Source organism: Vitis vinifera, chromosome 10, assembly GCF_030704535.1.
Source record: "Vitis vinifera cultivar Pinot Noir 40024 chromosome 10, ASM3070453v1".
Taxonomy (NCBI): domain Eukaryota; kingdom Viridiplantae; phylum Streptophyta; class Magnoliopsida; order Vitales; family Vitaceae; genus Vitis; species Vitis vinifera.
In genome coordinates this window covers 9,621,118-9,648,908 of record NC_081814.1, presented here as the reverse complement: position 1 = coordinate 9,648,908, position 27,791 = coordinate 9,621,118, and the positions used below count along the sequence as shown (strand labels likewise).

General features: G+C 40.6%; 1 protein-coding gene across 1 annotated transcript; it reads left to right on the top strand.

Moving 5' to 3' along the window:
• Positions 1-239: 239 nt before the first annotated feature.
• On the top strand, positions 240-27,318 carry LOC100258967 (SH3 domain-containing protein 3). The gene is made up of 10 exons (XM_002272329.5): positions 240-634; positions 9,675-9,797; positions 17,161-17,230; positions 17,401-17,546; positions 24,082-24,183; positions 24,328-24,525; positions 24,620-24,682; positions 24,774-24,863; positions 26,210-26,284; positions 26,918-27,318. The coding sequence occupies exons 1-10, from the start codon at positions 575-577 to the stop codon at positions 27,035-27,037; spliced, it is 1,047 nt and encodes a 348-aa protein (XP_002272365.1). The 5' UTR covers positions 240-574; the 3' UTR covers positions 27,038-27,318.
• Positions 27,319-27,791: the final 473 nt, after the last annotated feature.

The window sequence follows — 27,791 nt, the reverse complement described above, 5'->3', positions numbered from 1 at the left end:
ATCTTTTTCTTACAAAAGTAATAATTTCTTTTAAAATACACATGTAAATAATAAAAATATTAAAAGACATTTTTACTCTTCAAATTAAAAAAATGAAGGAGGTTAATTTTACAAATTTGAGATATTTTCAAAATTTTAATCAATTAATCATATTTTTAACTAATTTATAAAAATATTGTGGAGAAAAGATAAAAAAAGAATACATATGAAAAGTGCTTTTAGGAAAATTACTCCGGGAGGGCCGGAACAAATTTCAATATACTCCAGAGGATTCCTTATAACATGATGCCCGGTTTTCAACCGTTGAATTGCGTCTAGGAAAAAAAAGTCAAGGGTCCATGGTTCTTGATGTTCGTTGTAAGACAATCAGAGAGCTCAAATTCTAAGGTTGATGTACACCTGACCACACACCACCAAACTCCCGGATGCAATTTTAGCATAGGAGCGTGAGATCGCAGGAAGCTGTCAGATCTAACGTCTCTGTAACCCAGAAATATTCATTCCAATCCTTATTGTTTGAATCCGGTCTCATTCCCTCTGGTTTGGGGGCGAGCCCAAAAACACCAGAACAACAATGGATGCTTTGAGAAAACAAGCCAGCAAGTTTAGGGAGCAGGTTGCCAAACAGCAACAGGTACATTTCCCTTTTGCTCTTCTCTGATTTTCTTATTTGTTTGTTTTTACCATTCTGTTTGGTTGCTGGGAATGTGTGGGAAAACCGGAAAAGGGAAGAAAATAAAAGAACCCAGAAACCCCAAAACCTCTACTCAAGTTTTGTTAAGGTGGGTTTCTTGTTCTCTTTTCTAGAAACAATAAAAAGGGAAGAAATTTGACTTTTCTCCGAGTTTGCAATTTTTTCTCGGTAACCAAACGGGGGGTGTGCCGTTTGTTTATTGCAGCACGGGTCAAGTTCAATTGAATCAAAATGTGCTGTATCTATCAGCATTTTGTGGGGGATTTTGGTTTAAATGGTTGGTTTGTTTAGACAATGGAAAAAAAATAAATTAAATGTTTGTTGTGACTGTCTATCACTTGTTTAGACTTATCAAAATTGAGATATAGTAAGAAGAGACAACCCTGGAGTTTTGAAAAGAGATAAATTTTAAATGAACCCAGAAGTTCAACCTAAGCTCTCTTTCTTAAGGCGGAAAGTAACACTTTTGAGGAGTACATTGGGTAGCCTACCAATGCATTTTGAGCTGCTTTTCTCCGTACCATCCTGCAGAGGTTGGAAAAAATTTGGTGTGCTTTCCTTAGTGAAGGGGCGGGGATGAGTTCGTGCTCTTCATTTTGGAATTTGACATTTGGTTTTTCTAATTAAACCTCAGATTAGTACATGGTTACTGAGATTTGGGTTGGAATTGGAGTGTTTCTGGTGCTAAGTTGTATGGATGCTGGAGAGGGGTTTGGGTTCCAGGGGTAAAGGGGCTTTATGATGACATCTACAACACATCTCCCTTCTTTCACCTCCACTTTCCTAACTGCATGTGAACTTCCTTTGCTAACTCTAGACTTTTGCAAATTTAGCAAAATGGAGGAGAGAGAGAGAGAGAGAGGGTTAGAGAGAGAGAGAGCGAGAGCGTCGGAGGAGTGTGAGACTTCCCGAGAGCGACCGAGAATGTAGAGGACGAGGTCCTTGCAAGGCCTGGGAAAAGCTTCAGGAAGGGTGGCTTTGGAGTGGAGTCGAAATCGTTTGAGGTTGAGGTGGAGGAGAAGAGAGGCAGACTGCAAGCTACGATCGTGGAGAGGAAAAGAGGGATTTCCTCGTGGATTAGGCTGGGACCGATGAGTCTTGGGCTATTCCTCGATTGTCTGGTTCTGTGCATTGAGGATGTGAGAACGGCAAAATGGGTAAGAAAGTGGCAGGAAAACGGGAGGGCTTATTCTCTGGTGCGTGATCATAACAAAGGGGGGTGCTTCCTCCGGTTAGATGTTGTGGATTTGGAGAACAAGAGATTTAGCATATTCATCCCTAAAGGAAGAGGAGCAAAGGGTGGTTGGGTTTCAATGGTGGAGATGTTACGGCACTTGGGCTGTGCAAACGGAGGAATGATAAGCCAAAAAGAAGAAGAGCCATTTTTGAAGCCAAGCATGGCGAAAACCTTCGCGGAAGTGATCAAAATGCCGAAGGGTAAAGATAGAGCAACAATCAGGGTGGAGGTCACAAAGAAGAAGCTATGCCAGAACTTAAACAAATTGGCTTACTGTGTGGTTGGGATATGGAACCCTAGCGTAGCAAAGGGGGACGACCTACGAAGTTGGGGGACTTAGTTGGCGAAAATCTGGAGTCTGAAAGGCAACCTAGGGTTAGCAAAATTGGAGAGGGGCAAGGTATTGATGGAATTTGAGCTCTTGATAGAAGCAGAGCAAGTCATTAAACTTGGAAGCATCTCGGTTGGGGGGATCTTTCTTCGCTTGGAGAAATGGAGGCCTAAGACAGGATGTCTGAGGGAGGGGGAGAACAAGAGTGAAGCCTAGGTGCGGGTTGTAGGCTTACCCGTCTCCTTATGGGAGTGGGACATTTTGAGAAGGATAGGGGAAGAGTGCGGGGGTTTTCTCGCAGTCGATTCCCAAACGGAGAAGATGGAGGAATTACAGTGGACCTGGTTATTGGTGAAGTGCAACGGCGAGGAACTCCCCAATGTGGTGGAGGTTTCGGTTGAAGAGCTGTGCTACTCGCTAACTCTTTGGCGGGAGGTCAGGCCAGTAATGAGAGCGGCGACGGCAAGAAAGAGAAGGAAGTTTGTCGCAACGGGAGAGGAGGTTGGGGGTGCAGCTTGTACATGCGCGGGCGAGCGCGTGTTGGAGGCGAAGGGCGGTTCGAGGCTCGAGGCCCTGCTGCTACATGCCGATGGGACGTGGGGTCAGTCAAGCGGGTCGGGGCAAGTTATGGACCCTATTCGGAGCTTCGATGGGCCGCCGGGTGGGCAACAAGGATCGGGCGGGCTTACCTTGCTGGGCCTAGCAAAGCCCTCTTGGTGCTCTAAGGAATCAGAGCCCATTGGGCTTGTTTCCTTCTCGGACCCCCCTTGCGTAAATGGGCCGCCTATTTCTGGGCTGTCGTCTTGGAAGATTTCTGAGCGGGCCAAGACTCTGGTGCATCCTGTGATGTCTGGGTTGGACAACCGAGGCCCGTCTATGCCCTTAGCTGTGGTTAGAGCCCAGGTGGGGGAGGCCCGTCCTTCTTTGGTAAGTGGCCAAAGCCCAATGGGGGGTCCAGACGCTGGTATTTCTCTCTTTTGGGTGAAGGATGGCCTGTGGAGGCTTTCTGAGGAGGATATTCAGTCTGAGGGGAAATCTAAGACCAATTGTGCTTTGTTGGAGGAAGATGCAAGGTATGAAAACGTCCCTATCTCTATTGGATTGGTGGTCTCTGATTCTCCTTTTTCTCCCTCTCCTATTTATGGTCGGACCAATTGGGGGATTATTACAACCTTTTTGGGGCTGGCTTGGACTTAACCCAAGGGGTTACACCTCGATTGTGTAACGTTTCTGGGTCTATAGAGCAGGAAACAGTTAAGTGCTGGGAGTTGATAGAGGTCAATAATGACAGTATTGAAGAGAACAAAGATGAATTGTGCCTTGCTCGGTCTATGCCACAAGAAGGTAGAGGATGGAAGGAAGTAAGCTGGGAGGAAAGTGATCTGGCTAGGTACAACAAGTTTTTGGGATTTTCAACAGAGGGATTGGAGAAAGATATTTTGGAGGTTTTGCTCAAAATTAGAAAGAGGAGGGAAAGAGTTCATAGCAAAACTCTTCTGGAGAAATTGAGATTTGAAAGGGAGTTGAAAAGGCTTGAATGTTCCATCAATTATGAGGGGGGGAAGAAGAAGAAGTGTGCTGTGCAAGGAAGAGGGTGCCAGATTATGGAAGTCCAATGAAGATAAGGCTGTTGAGTTGGAATGTGCGTGGAACTAACGATAGCTCTAAAAGAAAGGTGATTAAGGCCATGATCAGAAGCCAGAAGGTGGACTTGTTTTGTATTCAGGAAACGAAAATTCAGTCAATGACAGAGGGTTTGGTGAGGAGTTTGGGCTCTGGGAGGTTTCTTGATTGGGGTGCCATGGGTGCTCAAGGAGCTGCGAGAGGGATTTTGATATGTTGGGATAAAAGAACCCTGGAGGTTCTTGAGATGGAGATGGGGTAGTTCTCAATTTCTTGTAGGCTTAGGAATGTAGAAGATGGGAATGCTTGGATCTTCATAGGAGTGTACGGGCTGTTTTCTAAAGAAGATAGGGAGATTCTGTGGGAAGAGCTTGGGGCTATAAGGGGCATCTGGGATGACCCCTCGTGTTTAGGGGGCGACTTAAATGTTACCCTCTCCCAAAGGGAAATGAGCAATCGGGGAAGGCTGATTGGCGCAATGAGAAGATTTGCTCAGGTTGTTGACGAACTAGAGCTCCTGGATCTTCCTATGCAAGGGGGGGGGGGGGGGGGGTGTGTTTTCATGGAGCAGGGGTAGGAACAATCAATCTTGGGCTAGACTGGATCGATTCCTAGTGACCTAGAACTGGCTTGATCACTTTAGTGGGGTTGTCTAGAGTAGGTTACCCAGACCCACTTCTGATCATTTTCCCATCTTGCTGAAGGGTGGTGGGTTCAGACGGGGCCCTTCCCCGTTTAGGTTTGAAAACATGTGGCTCAAAGTTGATGGGTTTAAAGATCTTCTTCGGGGTTGGGGGGGAGAGGGAGGGCCAGTTTTAGATTGGCTACTAAGATGAAGGTCTTGAAGGAAAAAATTAAAGGATGGAATAGGGATGTGTTTGGAAGGCTGGAAGTTAATAAAAACTCAGCCCTTCAACAAGTCGAATTTTGGGATGGGGTGGAGAGTGAAAGGAGTCTAACAGAAGGTGAGACGGAGTTGAAAAGAGAAGCTAAGGAAACCTTTAAAAAGTGGGTGTTTTTGGAAGAAACTCACTGGAGACAAGTGTCAAGGGAGCTGTGGCTTAAGGAAGGGGACAAGAACACAAGGTTCTTTCACCGGATGGCCAATGCCCATCGAAGAAACAACTCCTTGGAAAAAATTAAGATCAATGGGGGTTGGTTGGAGGAGGAGCAGGAGGTGAGAGAGGGGATTGTGAATGCTTTTCAGTAGTTGCTGTCAGAGGAGCCAGGCTGGAAAGCTGATATTGAGGGGTTGCACCTTCAAAGTCTAAGCCATAATGAAGCTGAAGTCTTGGAGCAGCCCTTCACCGAGGAAGAAATCCATTCTGCTCTGATGGAAATGAATGGAGATAAGGCTCCAGGCCCGGATGGGTTCACAGTGGCCTTTTGGCAATCTTGCTGGGACTTCGTGAAGGAGGAGATTGTGGACCTGTTTAAGGAGTTTTTTGATAAGAAATCTTTTGCTAAGAGTCTCAATACTACCTTCCTAGTCCTCATCCCAAAGAAAGGTGGGGCTGACGACCTTGGGGACTTCAGGCCCATCAGCCTTCTAGGGGGATTGTATAAGCTTTTGGCCAAAGTGCTGGCCAATAGGCTGAAGAAGGTTTTAGATAAAGTGGTTTCTGCGGACCAAAATGCTTTTGTGAGGAGAAGACAGATTTTGGATGCCTCGCTCATAGCTAATGAGGTGATTGATTTCTGGCATAAATGTAAAGAGAAAGGGTTGATTTGTAAACTGAATATTGAAAAAGCCTATGATAGCATTAATTGGAATTTCCTCATGAAGGTCTTGCACAAGATGGGTTTTGGAGCTCGTTGGATGGAGTGGATTTGGTGGTGCATTTCAACTACAAAATTTTATGTTCTGGTTAATGGGGTGCCAGTAGGTTATTTCTCCAATTCCAGGGGGCTGCGCTAAGGAGATTCCCACTCTCCTTACCTTTTTGTGTTGGGTATGGAAGTGCTAAGTGTACTTTTAAGAAGGGCTATTGATGGGGGATTCATTTCAGGCTGTAGTCTTCGAGGGAGGGAGGGAATGCAGATGAATGTGTCTCATTTGCTCTTTGTTGATGGCACAATTATTTTCTGCGAAGCAAGGTAAGACCACCTAACCTCTCTAAGCTGGATTTTGGCATGGTTTGAGGCAACCTCTGGTCTTAAAATAAACCTAGCTAAAAGCGAAGTAATTCCGGTTGGGGAGGTTGAAGACATTGACGAATTGGTAGTGGAGTTAGGGTGTAGAGTGGGGTCTCTTCCTACTGTTTATTTGGGGCTGCCCCTTGGAGCCAATCACAAGGCCTCGTCTATGTGGGATGGGGTGGAAGAAAGAATGAGAAGAAGGTTAGCCCTTTGGAAAAGACAATATTTGTCAAAGGGTGGGAGAATTACCCTCATTAAAAGTACTTTGGCCAGCATACCTATTTACCAATTGTCTCTCTTTCGAATGCCCAAGCTAGTAGCAAAAAGACTCGAAAAATTACAAAGGGACTTTCTTTGGGGAGGGGGAAGCTTGGAAAGGAAAATCCATTTAATCAATTGGGAGGTGGTGTGCACTCAAAAGGAGAAGGGGGGTCTAGGCATTTGGAAGATTGATCTCTTGAACAAGGCCTTGTTAGGCAAATGGATTTGGAGATTTGCCCTTGAAAAAGAAATCCTTTGGAAGAAGGTGATCGGGGTGAAGTATGACCATGAGGGTTTTGGTTGGAGAACTAATGAGGCTCACGAAATGTTTGGAGTGGGGGTTTGGAAGGAGATTTTGAAGGAGACGAATTGGTGTTGGGATAACATAGGGTAAAGGTGGGAGAGGGGACCAAGGTCAATTTCTGGACTGATCAATGGTGTGGTAATGTGGCGCTGTCCTAAACTTTTCCCCAGCTATTTGCCTTGGCGGTCCAAAGGAACGTTACGGTCAATGAAATGTGGGATTCTAGCCTTGGTCAAGGAGGTTGGAATATTAGATTCTCCAGAGATTCTAATGATTGGAAGTTGGATGCTATAGGAGAGCTGTTTCATATGCTGAGGGACTTGAGGATTTCTTCAGAAGAGGACTCAGTGATATGGAAAGGAGGGGGTCACGGTTCTTTTCAGATTAGGGATGCTTATAAGCTGCTGGCAGCCCCTAGTGCCATCACCTTCCCGAAAAAAGAGCATTTGGGTGGATAAGGTTCCAACCAAAGTTGTTTTTTTTTGCTTGGGAGGCCACGTGGGAGAAGATCCTAACGTTGGATAGGCTCCAAAGACGGGGTTGGTACCTTCCTAATCGTTGCTTTTTGTGTGGTTGTGAAGAGGAAAATGTAAATCATATTCTTTTACACTGTATAGTGGTCAGGGTCCTCTGGGAGATCGTCCTTGCCTTGTTTGGGGCTCATTGGGTGTTCTTAGAGACAGTCAAAGAGGTGTTACTTAGTTGGAGGGGCCCCTTTGTGGGGAAAAAGAGGAAAAAGATTTGGAATTCCATCCCGTTGTGTATTTTTTGGACGATATGGAAGAAAAGAAATAGATTAGCCTTTAGGGGGGGGCTCTTTAGTTATATAGAAGTTGAAAAATTCTTTTGTATGTAATTTGTGGAGTTGGGCTAGGGTGTATATGGGAGAGGAGTCCTCTTCGCTTTTAGGTTTTTTGGAATGATTTGCCGTTCCTTAAGGGGTGGTGAAGTTTTTGTTCATGTGTTTTTGTTTCTAGGCTGCTGTGTATACTACCTGTATGCTTTGTGGCTTTCTGCCCTTTAATATACTTGTGCTCATTTATCAAAAAGAAAAAAAAAAAAAAAAAAGGATGTAAAGGGGCTTTATCCGGTGGGTGGGTGGATGGAGTGGGATTATGAATGGGTATTTGGATTTCCAACGTGGCATTTCTTTTATTGTACTAAGAGGGTTCCAAAGTAGCTTTTTTTTTTTTTTTTTTTTTCTGATGTAATGAGAATCCTCTTAAGTATGAAATTCTGGATAACTATTGTGGCGGATGCGATGCATAGGGAAGGCCACATGCTTCAGAAGGCTTCTGTTTTTGTTGGGTTGTTACATGATTGGGGTGGAGTTGATAGATTATTTTCATGAAAGATTTATGTTGCTAAAGTGAACAAGAATTGAAGGCAGTTGTTCATTTCCTTTTATGCTGCCCTGTGGCGGTGCTTTCTAGGAAGGCAACAAAGCTACTTTGGAACTTTGGTCCGTCTGTTTCTTTCCTTCCTCTAGTGTCTTTGATGTTTACAAGTTTGGTTTTGGATTAATCAGGTTATCTGAAAGGTTGAGGGGGTAACCATGGGAGTGTTTTCGAAAGAGAGGAAGGAGCAAAATTTTCTCAGTTTAACAAGTTAATCTTATATGACCTTAGACCTGCCCTTTTTGCAGTATGTGATAATGGAGAACAATACTATTTAAGTTTAGATAAAAATGGAAAATGAGTTCAATTTGGTGAGATTGAACTTATCATATAATCCAATCCACTTGTCCCTGGTGAGAAAAATCACCTAGTATGTTTCTAAGTTTCTCTTATTTTAGAGTGTTTGATTTTGAACTTCTTTGATGTACTTCATTTGAACTTAGGGAGTGATGTAAATTTTCAAACTAGTTGATGGTTTGAAACACTAAACTATTTATGGTCCCTCAAAAACTCCATGAACTGGAGGATCTCTGTGTTCTTTGTTCCGTATAGAAGCATCTTGTTTGGTTAGAAAAATCAGTCGTAGGAGGTATCAACAAGCTATTGACCTTGTATATCAAATGCCACCTCAGGTTCTTTCTTCTCCAAAGAATTCAACTACTTGTCTAATATGATGCTAAACTGTGTTTCAAATCAAAGTGGGAATTGGGACTATGAGAAATTGAAAGAAGGGTCGATGAGTTAGCAGAATTTGAAATCAACTTCGTCTGAGAAAACATTTCTTGGAAATCACTGATACTTTGATATCAAATGCTGATTGCATAGAGTTCTCTTAGAACTTTTGTCCAATCGAAGAGGGCAATTTTTGGGTGGAGTACAGGGATTTAAAATGTCTTTATTATGTTTCACCAAATTTGGAATTTTTAGACTAACCAATAAAGGAGCCTATTGTTGATGTTTTTAGTTCCTTCTTTGGTTAAATAATATTGGTTGTTCGGTTATACTGTTGTGAAGTGAAATTTCCTTTCATATGAGTCTGAATTTATTATATCCAACAAAGAGAATACGGTATAGATAAGTTATTAGAATCAACTGGAGGTAAGATGTTAAAACAATAACATAATTTAGAGAAATAAATTAAATATGCATGAACTATTGCAATAATGGGAATTACTAGTTAGTCAATGAAATAAAGTATATGCTTGTAGCTCCATTCAAAATTGTGGGCTGATGCATCCTCAATCTGAGCAAGTATTGCATTCATGTAAACAAATTAGATCTATGAAATTTTCCAATGGTGATTAACTTGCTTAGATCTCCACGCATCCTTGTATGCTGGGTTGTGATTTTGTATGTCTTCCTAGTTAGTTTAGTCTTATTTTATTTTAATGTTTTATTTGGAGAAAATATGGCAAGAAATTATTTCAACAAAGAATGAAGTGAGTAGATTTTTAGTTTCCACTTGTCATAAATCATGATGACCTTTTGCTCTTAGTGTACTTATCAACCCTTGAGGCTTGACCTATTGTCTTCTTATTACTAAATTCACCCTGTGCATTCTCAATGTGCCACTGAACCTCACAAATGTAAGTTGTATTTCATTATTTTCAGTTTCAGCAAATCTACAATACCGTGCTGCTCTGTATGAAAATTATTGTCTTCTATTGACTGATTTATTTGAATTTCAGGCTGTTATAAAACAGTTCGGTGGGACTGGTTATGAAAGTTCAGATGTAATGGTTATAGATGAGGTTGAGATGCAGAGACATCAACAATTAGAGAAACTGTACAGGTCTACACGTGCAGGAAAGGTAGAGATGGTTTAGCTGTTTATTGCTATGTCCTCTCTTTATTTTTAATTTCTGAGTGTTTATTTTTAAGATAGGCAAATTGTTTGTGTGTGAGACTTATCAAAAAAAAAGAAAAAAAATTGTTTGTGATTTTTTTTGGTTTTTGGATACATTAAAACCCTTTGCTCAAGCTATCAATGAAGTCTAATATATGTGTGTGGCATGCATGCATGCATGGGGGTGTATAGCACAAGGTAGGCATACCCAAGTGCAGAGGAAGGATATAAAGTGCATCACAAAGGAAAAGAACAGAATAATTACAATTCCAACATGACCCAGCCCTTGCCCAAGCTATCTATGAACTCTAAGGTGTCTTTATCTAATAAAAAGAGGGTCTACTTGAGTACATAGGAAGTAAATAAAGGGCCACATAAACAAAGGTGAAAAAAAAAATAAAAAAAATAAAATCTGCCCAACACAGTCTGCCCTTGCTCAAGCTATCAATGAAGTCTAAGATTGTGTGTAACAACATGGGCATATTGAGTACACAAGAAGTATAAGAAAGTGTGCAAAAAATTGAGGAAAAAAAATAAAAAACAGGGAAAGAGAAGAATGATTAAAACCAGTCTAAAATGGCCTGCCCTTGCCCAAGCTATCAATGAAGTTTAAGATGCATGTGTACGCGTAAAGAAAAGATGGTATACATGAGTAGATAGGATGTATGAAAAGTGTGAAAGAAACAAAGAAAGAACACTTAGTAATTACAACCTGTCCTTCCTGGCCTATCCTCTGCACAAACTATCAATGACTTTTAAGATGTGTATGACAAAAGAGGTGCATATCTGAGTATACAAAGTGGACACAATATGTGTAACCTGCCTAGCACAGCCTTGGCCAAGTTTTCAATAAAATTGACAACCACTCATCCCTAGCCTATCATGGGCCTTCTCCTTGAGAATGAAAACTAGAATTGACATTCTTGTCTCTCTTTGAGAAGAGTAACTAATAATGCATATATATATATATATATATATATATATATATATATATAAGAGTGTTCATAATTGTGTAACCTGCCTATATTTTTTTTTCTTCCTTTTTCTCTTTGTATATTTGTAGCCGTTGGGACGACAATTGTTTAACTAGAATTGACATTCTTGTCTCTCTTTGAGAAGAGTAACTAATAATGCATATATATATATATATATATATAAGAGTGTTCATAATTGTGTAACCTGCCTATATTTTTTTTTCTTCCTTTTTTTCTCTTTGTATATTTGTAGTCGTTGGGACAACAATTGTTTGGCGAAGTTCACTAAGTTTTTGGGATTTTCAACTGAAAGATTTAAAGGGGAAATCCTGAATTTGCTTTTGAGGATGAAAAATAGAAGTGAACAACGCAAAAAGGGGGGATATTCAACGTTTACTAGGTTTAAAAGTGAACTAAAAAAGTTAGAGTGTTTGATCAATTATAATGGAGTGAGTAGAGAGAGTGGGTTGGACGGAGGAGGGGCTAGAGTCTCGAGCCTTAAATGAAGATAAAATTTTTATCTTGGAATATAAGAAAGGCTAATGATAGTAACAAGAGTAAGATAATCAAGGCCTTAATTAGGTCTCAAAGGGTGGACTTGGTTTGTCCCTTAGAGTGGTGTGAAATCTAGGAGTGAGGAGATTTTTAGTGTGGGGAGTAGTGAATGCAAGTGGTGATAGTTTTTTGGGATAATAGAGTGTTGGAGTTGGTGGGATGGAGGTGGGCCAATTTTCGATTCCATGTCATTTTAAAAGTTGCGAGGATGGTTTCTTGTGGATTTTTATGGGAGTTTATGGTCCTATCATGAAGAGAAGCTGAGAATTTTTTTGGGAGGAGTTAGGGGCCATTCGTGAATTGTGGAATGATCTGTGGTGCATTGAAGGGGATTTTAACGTGACCAGATTCCCTAGAGAGCATAGTAGGGAAGGGAGGGTGTCTTCAACTATGAGAAGGTTCTTGGAGGTGATTGATGATCTAGATTTGAGAGACCTTCCCTTGTAGGGGGGTTCGTTTACTTGGAGTGGTGGGTTAAACAGTCAATCCATGTCAAGAGTGGATCATTTTTTGGTCTTTGAGGGTTAGGAGTGCCATTTTAGTGGGGTGGTGCAGTGCACTCTTCCTAGGCCGATGTTTAATCATTTTCCCATTTTGTTAGATGGGGAAGGGGTGAGGCAAGGTCCGGTTCGTTTTTGCTTAAAAAATGTGTGGTTGAAGGAGGAGGGGTTTAAGGAGTTGTTGAAAAGTTGGTGGCAAGGGTTCAATTTCAACGGTTCCTGTAGCCTTATTTTGGCAGCAAAGTTGAAGGCTCTAAAGACCAATTTGAAAATTTGGAACAATGATGTTTTTGGGAAGGTTGGGGTTAACAAGAGTTTGGCTTTGGACAAAGTGTCTTTCTAGGATGAACAAGAGAAATTGAGAGCTTTAACAATGGAGGAGTTGGAGGCTAGAAAGGAGGCAAGGGAGGATTTCAAAATTAACTCATGGAGTAAATTTCTTGGAGACAAAAATTAAGAGAAATGTAGCGGAGGAAAGGTGATAGGAACATTGATTTCTTCCATAGGATAGCTAACTCCCATAGAAGGAGGAATTGTTTGACTAAGATCAAAATTAACGGAACTTGGTTATCAGAAGAGCATGAGATTCATGGGGTGTGGTTAGTGCTTTCCAGAATCTTCTAATAGAAAGTGGTAACTGATGTCCTAGTTTGATTGGGTTGGATTTTGAAAGAATCGGAGATGAGGATGCTACTAGGCTGGAGGAGGCATTTTCTATGGAAGAGGTTTTCTCTGCCTTTTTAGAGTTGAACGAGGACAAAGCACCTGGCCTGGATGGTTTCTCAGTAGCGTTCTGGTAGTTTAGTCGGGAGTTCGTGAAAGATGAGGTTATGGGTTTCTTTAAAGAATTCCATGAGTAGGGAAGATTTATAAGGAGTTTGAATACTACGTTCTTTGTTTTAGTCCCAAAAAACAAGAGGGGTTGACAACCTTAGAGACTTCAAACCTATAAGTTTGGTGGGAGGCTTGTATGAGCTGCTAGCAAAAGTGTTAGCTAATAAGACTAAAGAAGGTGATGGGTCTTCGTCCCAACATGCTTTTGTTGAGGGAAGACAAATTTTAGGATGCTGCGTTAATTACTAATGAGGCCATGGATTCTTTGTTGCAACACAGAGAAGACATATGATCACATAAATTGGAATTTTTTGTTGTTTGTGATGCAAAAAAGGGGTTTTGGGGAGAAGTGGACAGGTTGGATAAGGTGATGCATTTCTACTAAGTCGTTCTCTGTTTTGGTGAATAACACACCCATAGTTGTGAAAGACGTGCTTAGGCACAAGGCGGCGCAACGTGAACTGTCGGTGCCTCGCCCTACTCCAGGTGATGCTTGTTGAAGGAGGTGCAGCTTAGGTGCGCAAGGCGCTTGCCTTCGGCCTGGCGCAAAGCCCCAAAAAGGTATGCTTTTTCCTCTTCCCTTTCCCTTCTTCTTCTTCTTCTTTCTCCATAAACCTTGAACGAGTTGCAGAGGTGGAGTAGAAAGCCCTAATCTAGGCATTTTTTTTAATTGGGTCAAAACACAGCTTTTTGAGCTATAGCATATTAAAAAGGAGTCAAAATGACGTCGTTTTGGACCCTTTCTCTTTAAAACATCTGCAGTCCAAAATACTGCATTTTGGCCCAACAAAAAAAAAAAAAAAAAAAAAAAGAAAGGACCCAACCTAGAATGGGGTTTTGACCCAACAATTTTTTTTTTAAAGGGTCCAACCTAGATTAGGGCTTAAAAAAAAAAAGGCCCAACCAGTTTTGACTCAACAAAAATTTGAAAAAAAAAGGCTTAGCCCAGATTGGCTCCCTGTCTCATGCGTGCAGAAGAAGAAGAAGAAGAAGGGGAAGAAACCATTGAGTAGAGGAAGAAGAGAAGAAAAAGAAGAAGAAGAAGCAACAGTGTACCTTTCCAGACGTATTATATAAAATTATATATGTAAACTAGGGTGTGTCTCATTTCACTAAAGCCCGCGCCTTAGGCTCCAAGAGGACTTTGCGCCTTGGTGCGCCTTGAGCCTTTTAAAACTATGGACGCACCATCAAGTTTCTTCCATAACACTAGGGGATTGAGGCAAGGGGATCCTCTCTCACCCTATTTATTTGTAATTGGGATGGAGGCTTTAAGTAGTCTTATCAATAGAATAGTGAGTGGGGGGTTTTTATTAGGTTGTAGGGTGGAAATGAACCTTAAATCACTCACTTGCTGTTTACTGATGATACACTTGTTTTTTGTGAGGCTTCCTAGGATCAATTGGCTTAATTGAGCTGGTTGTTAGTGTGGTTTGAAGCTATCTTAGGGTTAAGAATCAATTTGGATAAGAGTGAACGGTGGGAAGGGTAGAGAATTTAGAGATTTTGGCCCTTGAGCTTGGTTGCAAGGTGGGGCCGTTTCCCTCTTACTAGGGGCTTCCCTTGGGTGCTCCGCATAAATTTGTGGCGGTTTGGGATGGGGTGGAGAAAAGGTTTCGGAAGAGGCTAGTCATGTGGAAAAGACAAATTATTTCTAAAGGAGGGAGAATCACTCTCTTTTCGGAATGCTTTGTTTAGCATGCCCATTTGCTTCATGTCTTTGATGTTTATGCCAAGAGTGGTTAGATTGAGATAAGAGCAGATCCAAAGGGACTTTCTTTGGGATTGGGGGGCTTTGGAAAGGAAGCCTCATCTTGTAAAGTGGGCAATTGCCTGTTCAAATGAAAGGAAGGATGGCTTGCTTATTAGATACCCCTCTACACTCAATAGAGCCCTTTTGTGTAAATGGAGTTGGCACTTTGTGATGGAAAAGGAAACTCTTTAGAAGCAAGTTATTAGTAGGAAGTTTGGGATAGAAGAAGGGGGGTGGTGTACTTGAGAAGTGAAGGAGGGGTATGATGTGTGGTTACAGAGGGAAATTGGGAAGGAAGGGTCTTTACTGCATAACAAAATTGTGTTCTCTATGGGGGATGATAGCAGAATGAGATTTTGGAAGAATGAGTATGTGGGAACGATGCTTTACGATTCTTTCCTCTCTTTATATGCCTTGGCAGCTTCAAAAGAGTCATGGGTGGTGAAAGTTTGGGACTTTATGGGTGAGGAGGGGGTTGGAATCCTTGGTTCTCTAGGCCTCAATGATTGTGAGGTGGAGGTGGTGGAGAGGTTTCTCTTGACAATACATGAGAAGAGGGTGATTATCGATTTGGAGGATAGGGTGCTATGGAAAGAGACTAAGGATGAGAAATTTTTTGTTAAGTCCCTTTATAGTGTTCTTGAGCTTGGAAATGTAGTCCTGTTTTCGAGGAGCATCATTTGGAGCTTTTGTGTTCCTACTAAGGTGGATTTTTTTGCTTGGGAAGCTTCGTGGGGTAAGGCTTAACCTTGGATCAACTAAAGAGGAGGGAGTGGTCCATAGCCAATTGATGTTTCCTTTGTTGTGCTGAAGAAGAGTCTATTGATCATATTCTAATCCATTGCACCAAGGTTAGGGTTTTGTGGGAGTTATTATTTGCTCTTTTCGGTGTGACGTTGGGTCCTCTCTTTGTCGGTTAGAAAGACCTTTCTTGGTTAGCATAGTTTTTTTGTGGGTAAGAAGCATAGAAAGGTTTGGATGGTAGCTCCCTTATGTCTCTTTTGGTTGGTTTGGAAGTAAAGAAACAAGATTGCTTTTGATAATGAGGAGCTTTCGATTCAAAGGATGAAAAATTCTTTTGTGTGTAATTGTTAGTCTTGGACTAAGTTGTTTATAAATGGACCTTTACCTTTAATCAACTTTTTTGATTGGTTGGGTTCTAGATGAGGGCGGTGAGAATTTTTGTATCCCCATTTCTTTTTTGTTTTTGCCTTTAGACACCTCTTATATACTCCTTGTATGCTTTGGGTTGGTTTTGGGCTCCCTTTTCTCAAATTTTTTTGTTCGTTTACCTATCAAAAAGAAAAAAATATTGGCATGTCATGCATGGGTATTACTAATGGCATGTGGAAGGACTGGCATATAAAAACAGATGTGGGGTGTGAGATTTGGTGAACATGCAAAAGGAATTTACATCATTCTTTTGAGTTGGGGTTGCTAATTTAGGGAAATTAAGGTTCTTATATTCTCTTCCTAAAGTTCTAATTATGCTTGGCTTTTTGGTGCAACTAGTTTCAGCCAAAAATTAATTTTTAATGATTCTAGCATAAATTTCTGAATACTTGAGTCATTCATAAAACCTAGATTTTCCTACACCATGCAATTGTATGGGGAAGATCTTTGTGGGGAGAGAGCAAATGTGAAAGAGGGAAGGAAAGTAATTTTTTTTTGTTATCAAGCAGTGTTATTAAAGGCAATTGCTTAGGTTGCCTAAGCCACTAGGCCAGGTGGGGCAAAGAAAAGTCGCGTCTTGAAGACCGAGGTAAGATAGGTTCAAAGAGATGATGTCTAGGCAGTGTTGCCTTGGGATAAGGTGCAAGGCATAAAGACCACCTTTGACCATGGGTTAAGAGTAATCATACTAAGATTGTAATTTAATTGAAGCTAACATTAGATTAAACAAAATATAAGATGAAATATTATATTATCAATCATAGTGATGATGAGATGGAGGGTTATCAATCTAGTCTTAAGGGAAGTGATGGCAATTTTAATTTCAATGATGACTATGATGATGATGCCCAAAGCTTTTCTAAGATGTTCATTCTCTCATTTTGGTTTTTATTCTGATTTTTAGATGTTTGAAAAATTAGAATATGCATTTGGACTAGATGAATTTCTCTAAACAAGATGATGTTTCTTATGATGAGGGTATAATATTAACGCTTTGAATAATTTTTACTATTTTGTTAATTTTATAAGACGCCATGAGAAATGAAAAATTATTAGTGTTGATTGTTGAAGATGACACTTATATTGGTTAAGTATTAAGTAGGTAAATATATATATTTTTTTTATCACCTTATTATAGTCAGGCTATTGTCTTGTTTTTCGCCTTTTGCCTTAGGTTAAAAGGAGTCCTATCGCCTTGACATCACCTTTTGCTTTTGACAACACTATTATCAAGCATATATGTTTTCAAAAAGTCATTCTTTTAGAAAGGGGAAAAGTCAAGCACATAGGTGTTCATGCTTGTGTATTTCATCTGGTGAATTTACACTTTTTTCTTATACAATACTAGTTATTCATGAAAAAGTATTGATTCAATTTTCTTGTGATCTCACCGTGTCCTGGGTCAGTAATTTCAGGACTTGATTTCTTTTCTTGGCTTCTCAAGATGTAGAGTGTGCTTAAACTAGTTCTTTTTTTTTTTGGTGCAGACTTTTTTGTTTTTGAATCTATTTTGTTAATGTGTCATACTCCTTTCTTCAGGATTTTCAGAAAGATATTGTTAGAGCAGGGGAAGCATTCACAGCCATAGGATATAAACAAATCGAAACAGGTGAAAAAGTAATTCATACTTTCTCCAAATATGTATTTCATGGCAACATACTTCTCATAATTTGGAGGACTGTGCAATTAGCTCTTAAAAATCTGTTCCAAATAAATGATCTAGTTTACAATAGTAACTTACCATTTGCGTTTATTCTTTACAATCTGTATGGTTATCAGGAACAAAGTTGTCTGAGGATTGCTGCAGATATGGTGCTGAAAACATCAATGATAACATTCTAGCTAGGGCTGCATCTATATATGGTGATGGTCTTAAACATATAGCAAAAGAGCAAGAAGACTTGAACAAACTGTTATCTTCACAGGTTGGCTTTTCTGTATGTTGATACAATTATTAGTTTTCTAACAAGCACAGAATTATACAAAAAATTGCCAAAGGGGGTGAATCCTAGTAGAAAAGAAGTGGACTTGGAATGCCAAAAAGCCAAAAATGAAAAAAATAAGCAAAACTAAATAAATAAATAAAGAAGAAAAGGAAAACCCAAAAAGACCCTATACTAAAGATGCTAAAATAAGTCATGCCAAATTCAGTTTACCATTGAAACCCAAGAGGGCCAAATTCACCACCCTTGGAAAACCTCGACGATGAACATTTGTACTTGAGAAATATCAAATATGTCTCAATGTGAACCCTGACAGCTCCACCTTCAAATATGCTCCTGTTGCATTCCTTTCAAATGCACCAGAACAAAGTTAAAAGGAAAGACAAACTTTCTTTCTACTCTTTCCCATAAACTACCTTACTGGCTAGTCAGAGACTCCTTGATAGAAAAAGGTACCATCAAAGGACACCAATAAAGAAGTTTAGAGGCTTCAATCCTGATATAATTGTTGAATATAATGTATATATAGTATACTATATTTCCTTGTTAATATAGGTCACATGTATGGTAGTTAGGACTCCTAGCCTTGTATATATATATCTCTCAATTGTAAGTAGAGATTACAATGAATGTGAATAAGGTTTTTCTCCTCTCTCTCTCTCTCTCAACATGGTATCAGAGCCAAGGAAGAAAACCTAATTCTTTCCTGTTTTCCGTGTCATCAACTCCGGGAAACCTTCCGGTGACCGTGTTTCTTTCCGGTCACCTTCCCCATCTCCCAATACTTTCCGGTCAGTCGGATCGTCGTTAGAAACCACTCACCGCTGGCAAATTTTCCGGCGAACTTTCCGGCGAAATTTTCCGGCGACCTATTTTTCCGACACCGACCATACCAGAAGGAGCGCCTGGAGGAGATCTCCAACTTTTGTGAAGGTACCAGCACCAAAAGAGCAGCCACGCGCCGGCCACGCGCAATTTTCCGGCCGGCGGTTGAATCTCACGCGCCGGCGCGTGGGGGCGCGTGAGAGCTTTTCTGGCGACGCGCCTCCTCCTCCAGCTTCGCCTGACGCCGATCAGCCTTCCCACCTCCCTGGTTCTCCCATCCGAGCCCTGCACGTACCTCTTTTGGGGATTTTTGTCTCCGTCGGCCCTCCAAACAGTCTTTCCGGCGAAGCTCCGACCACTTTTTCTCCACTCCAATCCCTGCACGTGCCTTGGGAAGTGTTCTTCTCCCTTTCTGGTGGTACCACACCGCGATCTGAGGCCGTCTCCCGTTTTCGGTGGTGCCACGCTGCAATCTGAAGCCGTATTAGGGCTCTCTTCGATCCAAACATACTTCATTCTCCAGATAAGTGGATATGGCTACTAAAGCTTCCATTTTTTCCTCTGTCATATCTGGATCTCCTATGATTACTTCGGAGAAATTAGTTGGGAGTGAAAATTATCTTTCTTGGTCTGCCTCTGTTGAACTTTGGTTTATGGGTCAAGGATATGAGGATCACTTGATTACACAGGAGGCAGATATCCCTGAGGTCGACCGCGTACAGTGGAGGAAGATAGATGCACAGTTGTGTAGTGTATTATGGCAATCGGTTGATCCCCGAATTCTTCTTCATCTTCAGGCCTATAAAACTTGTTTTAAATTTTGGACTCAGGCCAAAGGATTATACACGAATGATATCCAGCGTCTTTATAAGGTGGCTTCTGCTATTGTCCATCTCAGCCAACAGGACTTGGATCTATCTACTTATATTGGCCAGATTGTCTCTCTTAAGGAGCAGTTCTTGACTGTGATGCCTCTTACTCCTGATGTTGGGGCTCAACAAACACAGCTTGACAAGTTCTTCATGGTCCTTACTCTTATCGGCCTCCGTCCGGATCTTGAGCCTATTCGTGATCAGATTCTTGGTAGTTCATCAGTTCCGTCCTTGGATGATGTGTTTGCTCGCCTCCTCCGTATCTCGTCCACTCAGACTTTGCCATCTGATAGCGCTTCAGATTCTTCTGTGTTAGTTTCTCAAACTACCTCTCGAGGAGGACGCAGTGGTACCCGAGGTAGAGGCCAACGTCCTCATTGCACCTATTGCAATAAACTTGGCCACACTCGCGATCGTTGCTATCAGTTACATGGAAGACCTCCTCGCACTGCCCATATGGCCCAGTCCTCTGATTCTCCGCTGCCTCAGCCTCTGAGCTCCTCCGCATCTCAGACATCTCAGGCTTCTATTGCCTCTGTTGCCCAGCCTGGTAATGCCTCTGCCTGCCTTACCCACACATCTTCTCTTGGACCCTGGATTCTAGATTCTGGAGCATCTGATCACCTATCTGGTAATAAGGATCTTTTCTCCTCTATTACTACTACCTCTGATTTACCTACTGTTACCTTAGCTAATGGTTCTCAAACTGTGGCTAAAGGTATTGGTTTGGCCCTTCGTTTGCCTTCTCTACCTCTCACTTCTGTCCTTTATACTCCTGAATGTCCTTTTAATCTTATTTCCATCAGCAAAATCACTCGTACTCTTAATTGCTCTATTACCTTTTCTGATAAATTTGTGACCTTGCAGGACCGGAGTACGGGGAAGACGATTGGCATAGGACGTGAGTCTCAAGGCCTCTATCACCTCACCTCAGATTCATCTCCTGCAGTTTGCATTTCCACTGATCCTCCTCTCCTCATTCACAATCGTCTGGGCCACCCTAGTCTCTCCAAGTTCCAGAAGATGGTTCCTCGTTTTTCCACTTTGTCGTCGCTTCCGTGTGAGTCATGTCAGCTTGGGAAACATACTCGTGTCTCGTTCCCAAAGCGTTTGAATAATCGGGCAAAGTCTCCTTTTGAGCTTGTCCACACTGATGTTTGGGGTCCTTGTCGGACTGCGTCTACTTTAGGATTTCAGTATTTTGTCACTTTCATTGATGACTATTCTCGATGTACTTGGTTATTCTTAATGAAAAATCGAACTGAGTTATTCTCTATTTTCCAGAAATTTTATACTGAAATCCAAACCCAGTTCAATATTTCTATTCGTGTGTTACGCAGTGACAATGCCAGGGAATATTTTTCAGCCCAATTTACTTCGTTTATGTCTCATCATGGGATTCTTCATCAGTCTTCTTGTGCTCATACTCCTCAACAAAATGGGGTAGCTGAACGCAAGAATCGACATCTTGTTGAGACAGTTCGTACTCTCCTCCTCCATAATCATGTTCCTTTTCGTTTTTGGGGGGACGCTGTTCTTACCGCTTGTTATTTGATTAATCGTATGCCCTCCTCTGTCTTACACGATCAGATTCCTCACTCCCTTCTTTTCCCTGACCAACCACTTTATTTCCTTCCTCCTCGTGTCTTTGGTTGTACTTGCTTTGTTCATATTCTCACTCCTGGACAGGACAAGCTTTCCGCCAAAGCCATGAAGTGCCTCTTCTTGGGATATTCCAGACTTCAGAAGGGTTATCGTTGTTATTCCCTTGAGACTCATCGGTACTTTATCTCCGCTGATGTCACCTTCTTTGAGGACTCACCATTCTTTTCCACCACTTCTGAGTCTCTTCCTGTTTCTGAAGTCTTGCCCATTCCCATTGTCTCCCCACCTGATGCTATGCCCCCTCGACCACTTCAGGTTTATCATCGTCGCCCTCGTGTCGTTGCTCCTCTCCCTTTTCCTGAGGCACCTGCTGACTCACTTCCTATCCCTTCGGCTTCACCTGCCCCGGCTCTGCCTTCTCCTAATGACTTACCCATTGCTGTTCGGAAAGGTACTCGCTCTACTCGTAATCCTCATCCTATTTACAATTTTTTGAGTTATCATTGATTATCTTCACCCTATTCTGCTTTTGTTTCTGCTATATCCTCTGTTTCTCTTCCAAAGAGCACCCATGAAGCTCTTTCCCATCCAGGCTGGCGACAGGCAATGGTGGATGAAATGGCTGCTCTGCACTCTAATGGCACTTGGGATCTTGTTGTTTTACCCTCTGGTAAATCTACAGTTGGTTGTCGTTGGGTCTATGCAGTTAAGGTTGGTCCTGATGGTCAGGTTGATCGCCTTAAGGCCCGCTTAGTTGCTAAAGGCTATACTCAAGTTTATGGTTCTGATTATGGTGACACATTCTCCCCTGTTGCCAAGATTGCTTCTGTCCGCTTGCTTCTGTCCATGGCTGCTATGTGTTCTTGGCCTCTTTATCAGTTGGATATTAAAAATGCCTTCCTTCATGGTGATCTTGCTGAGGAAGTTTATATGGAGCAACCTCCTGGTTTTGTTGCTCAGGGGGAGTCTGGTTTAGTGTGCAGGTTACGCCGCTCTCTATATGGCTTGAAACAATCTCCTCGAGCATGGTTTAGCCGTTTTAGTTCTGTTGTTCAAGAGTTTGGCATGCTTCGCAGTACAGCAGACCATTCAGTTTTTTATCATCATAACTCCTTGGGGCAGTGTATTTATCTGGTTGTTTATGTGGACGACATCGTCATTACAGGCAGTGATCAGGATGGTATTCAGAAACTAAAGCAACATCTTTTTACCCACTTTCAGACCAAAGACTTAGGGAAACTCAAGTATTTCTTGGGAATTGAGATAGCTCAATCCAGTTCTGGTGTGGTCCTTTCCCAAAGGAAGTATGCTTTAGACATCCTGGAAGAAACCGGTATGTTAGACTGTAAACCGGTAGACACACCTATGGATCCGAATGTCAAACTTGTACCAGGACAGGGGGAGCCTTTAGGAGACCCCAGGAGATATCGACGGCTCGTAGGTAAATTGAACTATCTCACCATTACTCGTCCAGACATTTCTTTTCCTGTGAGTGTTGTTAGTCAATTCCTATAGTCACCATGTGATAGCCATTGGGATGCCGTAATCCGTATTCTTCGATATATCAAAAGTACACCAGGCCAAGGTGTATTGTACGAGAACAGAGGTCATACTCAAGTTGTTGGTTACACAGATGCAGATTGGGCTGGCTCACCCACAGATAGACGTTCCACTTCAGGGTACTGTGTTTTTATTGGAGGTAATCTAATATCTTGGAAGAGTAAGAAACAAGATGTAGTGGCCAGATCTAGTGCTGAAGCCGAGTATCGAGCTATGACTTTGGCAACATGTGAACTCATATGGTTGAGACATCTTCTTCAGGAGTTGAGATTTGGAAAGGATGAACAGATGAAACTCATCTGTGATAACCAGGCCGCATTACATATTGCATCCAATCCAGTCTTTCATGAAAGGACCAAGCATATTGAAGTTGACTGTCATTTCATTAGAGAGAAGATCGCATCAGGATGTGTTGCTACAAGTTTTGTCAATTCAAATGATCAACTAGCAGACATCTTCACTAAATCTCTCAGAGGTCCTAGGATTAAATATATTTGTAACAAGCTTGGTGCATATGACGTATATGCTCCAGCTTGAGGGGGAGTGTTGAATATAATGTATGTATAGTATACTATCTTTCCTTGTTAATATAGGTCACATGTATGGTAGTTAGGACTCCTAGCCTTGTATATATATATCTCTCAATTGTAAGTAGAGATTACAATGAATGTGAATAAGGTTTTTCTCCTTTCTCTCTCTCTCTCTCAACAATAATCATTACAGTATCATGTTGAATGAGTGCTTTCTGGTTGTTTATCATTTCTATCACATTTGTGAGCATCAGCTTATTCTGGAAAATGTAAAAGAAAAAAAATAGAAGAAAGAAATCACCAACTCTTCTTGGACAAGTTATAATCCTTGAATTTGGTCTGGCATCCCTTTGTGGTCTTTCAAACCATAGCATTACATTTTTTAATGGGAAAAACTTCAACCCTGTAGCTTGATGTTATATGCCCCCTAAAGCCCTAAGCTGATTTACCAATCCTCTCAGATCTACTAGAAGGGTTGATTTTACTGAAATAGGACAAAACTATTGTTAGAAGTATATGTTTAGAGAGCTTAAGATGAAAAACAAGCTGTTAAAAGTTGTGATATGTTCTGACAAAATCTCACCAAAACCATGTGATTTTAATTACAAAGGGTTTTCTTTTGTCTCTGATCTATACCAATGTGTGTCGGCTATAGAAGTCAGCTTCAGATTACAATAAAAGAATGATGTTATGGGTCTTGGTTTTCCTTTCTGATAGCATGTATTGTTCCATGAAATCCTGCTTTCTCATTTTAGGACAAAAAAAGTTCTGTTAAAAGTACAAAATGATCTACATGTTGAAAATTTAGTTACAAATTTTAAACTGGTAGAAATGGACTGGTTTTCTTCTGGCATGTAAGATAAATACACCCAACAAATTCAATCTTTGACATTCTCATGCTTTTGAAACTAAAATTTATCATTTTTTGACAAATTTAGATGGACTACATATCAAAAGAAAAAGGTTATTTGCCTTGACCATACTTGGGATGAAATCACATATGTAGAGCTCATTGCTGGTTCAGTTTCTAAAGGAACCTTTTTCTGTTTTCCAATTTTTGTTAACTAATTAAGATAGAAGCATTGATTCCTCAAACATTTTTTTTTTGTTTTTATATATTTTCAGATTTTAGATCCTTTGAGAGCAATGGTCACTGGTGCTCCTTTGGAAGATGCCCGTCATCTAGCTCAACGTTATAGCCGAATGAGACATGAAGCTGAGACACAGGTAAATCAGATAGCTGGACATCCTGTGCATCAGAATTATGCCATATTATTCGATCATTGTCTTTGAACCCTTCTGTTTTATGTTTCTACTTGTGATATTAGCTTTGCTTTCTCGTAATTTAAATTGACCATAAAAAGCAAATAGGCAGCTGAGGTTTCTAGAAGACAAGCTCGACTAAGAGAAGCTCCAAATCCAGAAAATGCTGCAAGGCTAAATATAGCAGAAGCTAAAATGAAAGAATTGAAAGCAAATATGGCAGTTTTGGGTAAAGAAGCAGCAGCTGCATTGGCTGCTGTTGAAGCACAACAGCAAAGGCTTAGTTTCCAGAGGCTTGTTGCAATGGTATCTTCACTCTGAGCTCAAGATTGTAAGATTTATTTTGGAGCATATTATCAGTTGAGGTTTTTGTATTTTTGACAAATTTGTGCTTTTGAAGGTTGAGGGAGAAAGGACTTATCATCAGAGAATAGCTACCATTTTTGGTGAAGTTGAATCTGAGGTTGGTTCTTGTTCTTGTTCTTGTTTTCATGAGAGATTTATTTTCATCAAAGAAAATTTAAGGTCATGTTTTGACTTGTAACTTGTTTCAGATGGTCTCGGAAAAACAAAGGAAAGAATCTGCTCCTCCTGCCATTCCATCAGAGAGCCACTCAGAGAAGACGATGTACTTCTTGGCTGAAGTAGGTTATAAATGTCTCCAATCTCAGAAATCAAAACTTTGTGCTTGCAAATCGCTTCAAGGAAGAATGACTTGTATTGTACTTCATATTTAAATCTTATTATGAACTTCACATAAGTTTCTACACGACATCCTGAGTAAATACTGATGAGAGGGCTTAGGGTCAGCTCCACTAGAGTTTTAGAAAAACAATCTGGGACCTGTCTAGCAGTTTTATGAAAGTTTGAGATCCCTGCATGGGCATTCCTCCAGAGAAGGAAGATGCCATGACTGAGGGAGTAATATGTTGCCGCTCTGGAAGACTTCAATTCTCATGTGCTCAACAACATGAGAATTTGAGACTGATTTTTCCTCCAGTAAAATTCTAGTGAGAGAACCTATAGCCCAGTTTGGTGTACTAATGGCATACTTAGGCATGTTTTAGTGGATTTGATTTAATTTCAATGCTGAGGAAAATTTTAGGTGCATGTGTTGTAGTGTTTAGAGAAGTGATACTTTTGTTTACCATGACAATAAGAAACTTGGGGTTGCTTTGGTCAAGAGATGGTTTAGAAGGCCACAACAAGATGCTTCTGTTTGTTGAAAGCTGCTGGCCCTTCTCTGTCTTCTGCAATGGAATAAAGGAACCAAAACATGTACTTCAGGTTACATACCTACACCACCAACCCCCACAATGTTCCACTCTGCCAATTTCACCACTTGATAATGTCCTGCCAAAGCTGCGGAACATAAGAAGAGATCTCTGTCCCAATCATTGATGGAATCAAGTTGGCAAAAAATGAATTTTTATTTTATTTTTCTTTTCTAGAGACTCCCTTTCCCGAGAAAACATTGTTAATATCATTGCCAAGCTTTTTATTGGAAGGGATAACTGTGTGATTGCCCAAACCACTTTCCTCTTTGGGTAGAAACAAGGGCTAGTTCACAATATGGTACTTAAAGCCTTTTATAGCTTTTACACCTTGCATGTCCATATGATTTCAGCCTTTTCTGTCTGTCTGTCTGTCTGTCTGTCTGTCTGTATTTTTTTTTAAAAACCTTTTTTTTTTTTTTTTTGTGAATATGGTTCTTGATGACATTCTCAAACATTATGTACTGTGGAAATAAATACTAAAGTAATCGATTGCATTTTAGGAGACATGAAGAGGCAGATTTAATGGTTGAAGGAGGGATTCTCTTGAAATTACTTGAATCTTCTTCACTTTTGGTCTTTATCTTGAAGCTGGCCATTAGAGGTTAATCTAGTGGCTGCTGTGAGCCGTTCTTCCTTGAACTGGCTCCCCAACCCATCATAAATCAGGTATTTTTTAGAGCATGAACACAAAGTTGATTGATTACCTCTTGCAGGCAATGCATGCTTTCAGTGCAGCATCAGAGAAGGAACTGAGCCTGAATGTGGGAGACTATGTCGTTGTCCGGAAGGTTATTTCACCTCCTTAAATCATATATTTTACTTGAATTTGTTAAATGAATAAGAACATCCAGAAAATGATTTCTGAGTCTCAATACTGTTTTGTTTGGAGCATAAGGAAAATATATTGATATTTCATGGAGAACAAAAAGTGGCGGATGATGAAAACAACTACTAATCCATTTGCTGCCATGGAAACATTTACTGCCTGATCAGAAAGTTTAGCTTGCTGCACAATCACCCTTAGATGTTTCATCATTTTAATATGTACATGTGCACAGTAAAATTTTGAACTTTGTTGTAGCTTAAAATACTGGAGGTTAACAAATATCATGCTTTCCATCCATGATTTATGTGAATGAATTGAAAGGTTTCAAAATTTTCTTCTATGTTCCCTTTTCAAAGCAACCAAATGGTTAGTCTGGCGATGAACAGTCCCATTAAATCTTGTAGTATGCATCACTTAAATGATAATAGGTTACAGAATATGCAAGCAACAGACATTTTTGGGAATACCTTCTTTAGATTATCTTCTCCATAGTACAGAACACAGCTTTCATGTCAAAATGAATGTTTGTTATTTGTGATATGAAAGGTACAGTTTAATTGTTCATTGCTCTTTAAACTTCATATCTATTGCTTAGGTGAGCCATACAGGATGGTCAGAAGGAGAATGCAAAGGTAAAGCAGGCTGGTTTCCATCAGAGTACGTGGCAAAACGTCAAAGGCTTCCCACCAGTAATGTGGCTGCTGAAGTTTACTAAGCTGTACTCCATGCTCAGCTGGTCAGCACCCCAAGACTGGATGCACTGTATTATGTTGGGGGTAAACTGTTGGATTTTTTCTACATTGTGTCTATTTTTGTTATGCTCTTCTAGGCACTGATTATTGCAAAGACATACCTTTTCAGATTTGTTTTTCAATTCTTTTATATTAACTTTCAAGACAGTAGTCATGGTTGCTGAAACAATCTTTTTATAAAATAATGAAGCAGTGTGTATTGATCTTTGTTGATGAAATTATAATGATATGCTGTTATGGTAAATGCACTCAGTAGCATTGGATGAACTAGGACTGTGTATGAAGCATATGAAAAAGGGTCATTCACATCTAACCCTCAATCCATAATTGTTACATTTTCTCATTTCCTGATATGAATTTATGAGTACTACGAAATACAGAAATTAACATTAAAAGTTCAACTATGTTAGTGGGTTTTTCTCTCATCAGACTGACTTCCCTTTGTTTCCTTTAGATCTTTAACATTATCTTATAGTTTCTCTATCTGTTTTGTTAAAGCCTTTGACATTGTTTGAATTTCATTATTAGAACACACTAGCGTCAAAGTTGGTTCTGGGAGACATGAAGCTTTGATTAATGTGTTGAACTTATCATGTTTTGCTGAGGATTTGGAGAAAATTCTGTGTTAGTAGTTTCTTCTCCTGACAGCATTGGATAGAAAATCTGGTTGTGTTTCTGCATTTTTTGGGCCTTCTCTTGGCAGCCATTGCATGTTCT

Coding starts and splice junctions, on each gene's coding strand:
- LOC100258967 (XM_002272329.5), top strand. CDS start 575: ATGGATGCTTTGAGAAAACAAGCCAGCAAGTTTAGGGAGCAGGTTGCC. Junction 17,231..17,400: donor ATATAAACAAATCGAAACAG/GTGAAAAAGTAA, acceptor TATGGTTATCAG/GAACAAAGTTGTCTGAGGAT. Junction 24,184..24,327: donor GACATGAAGCTGAGACACAG/GTAAATCAGATA, acceptor AAAAGCAAATAG/GCAGCTGAGGTTTCTAGAAG.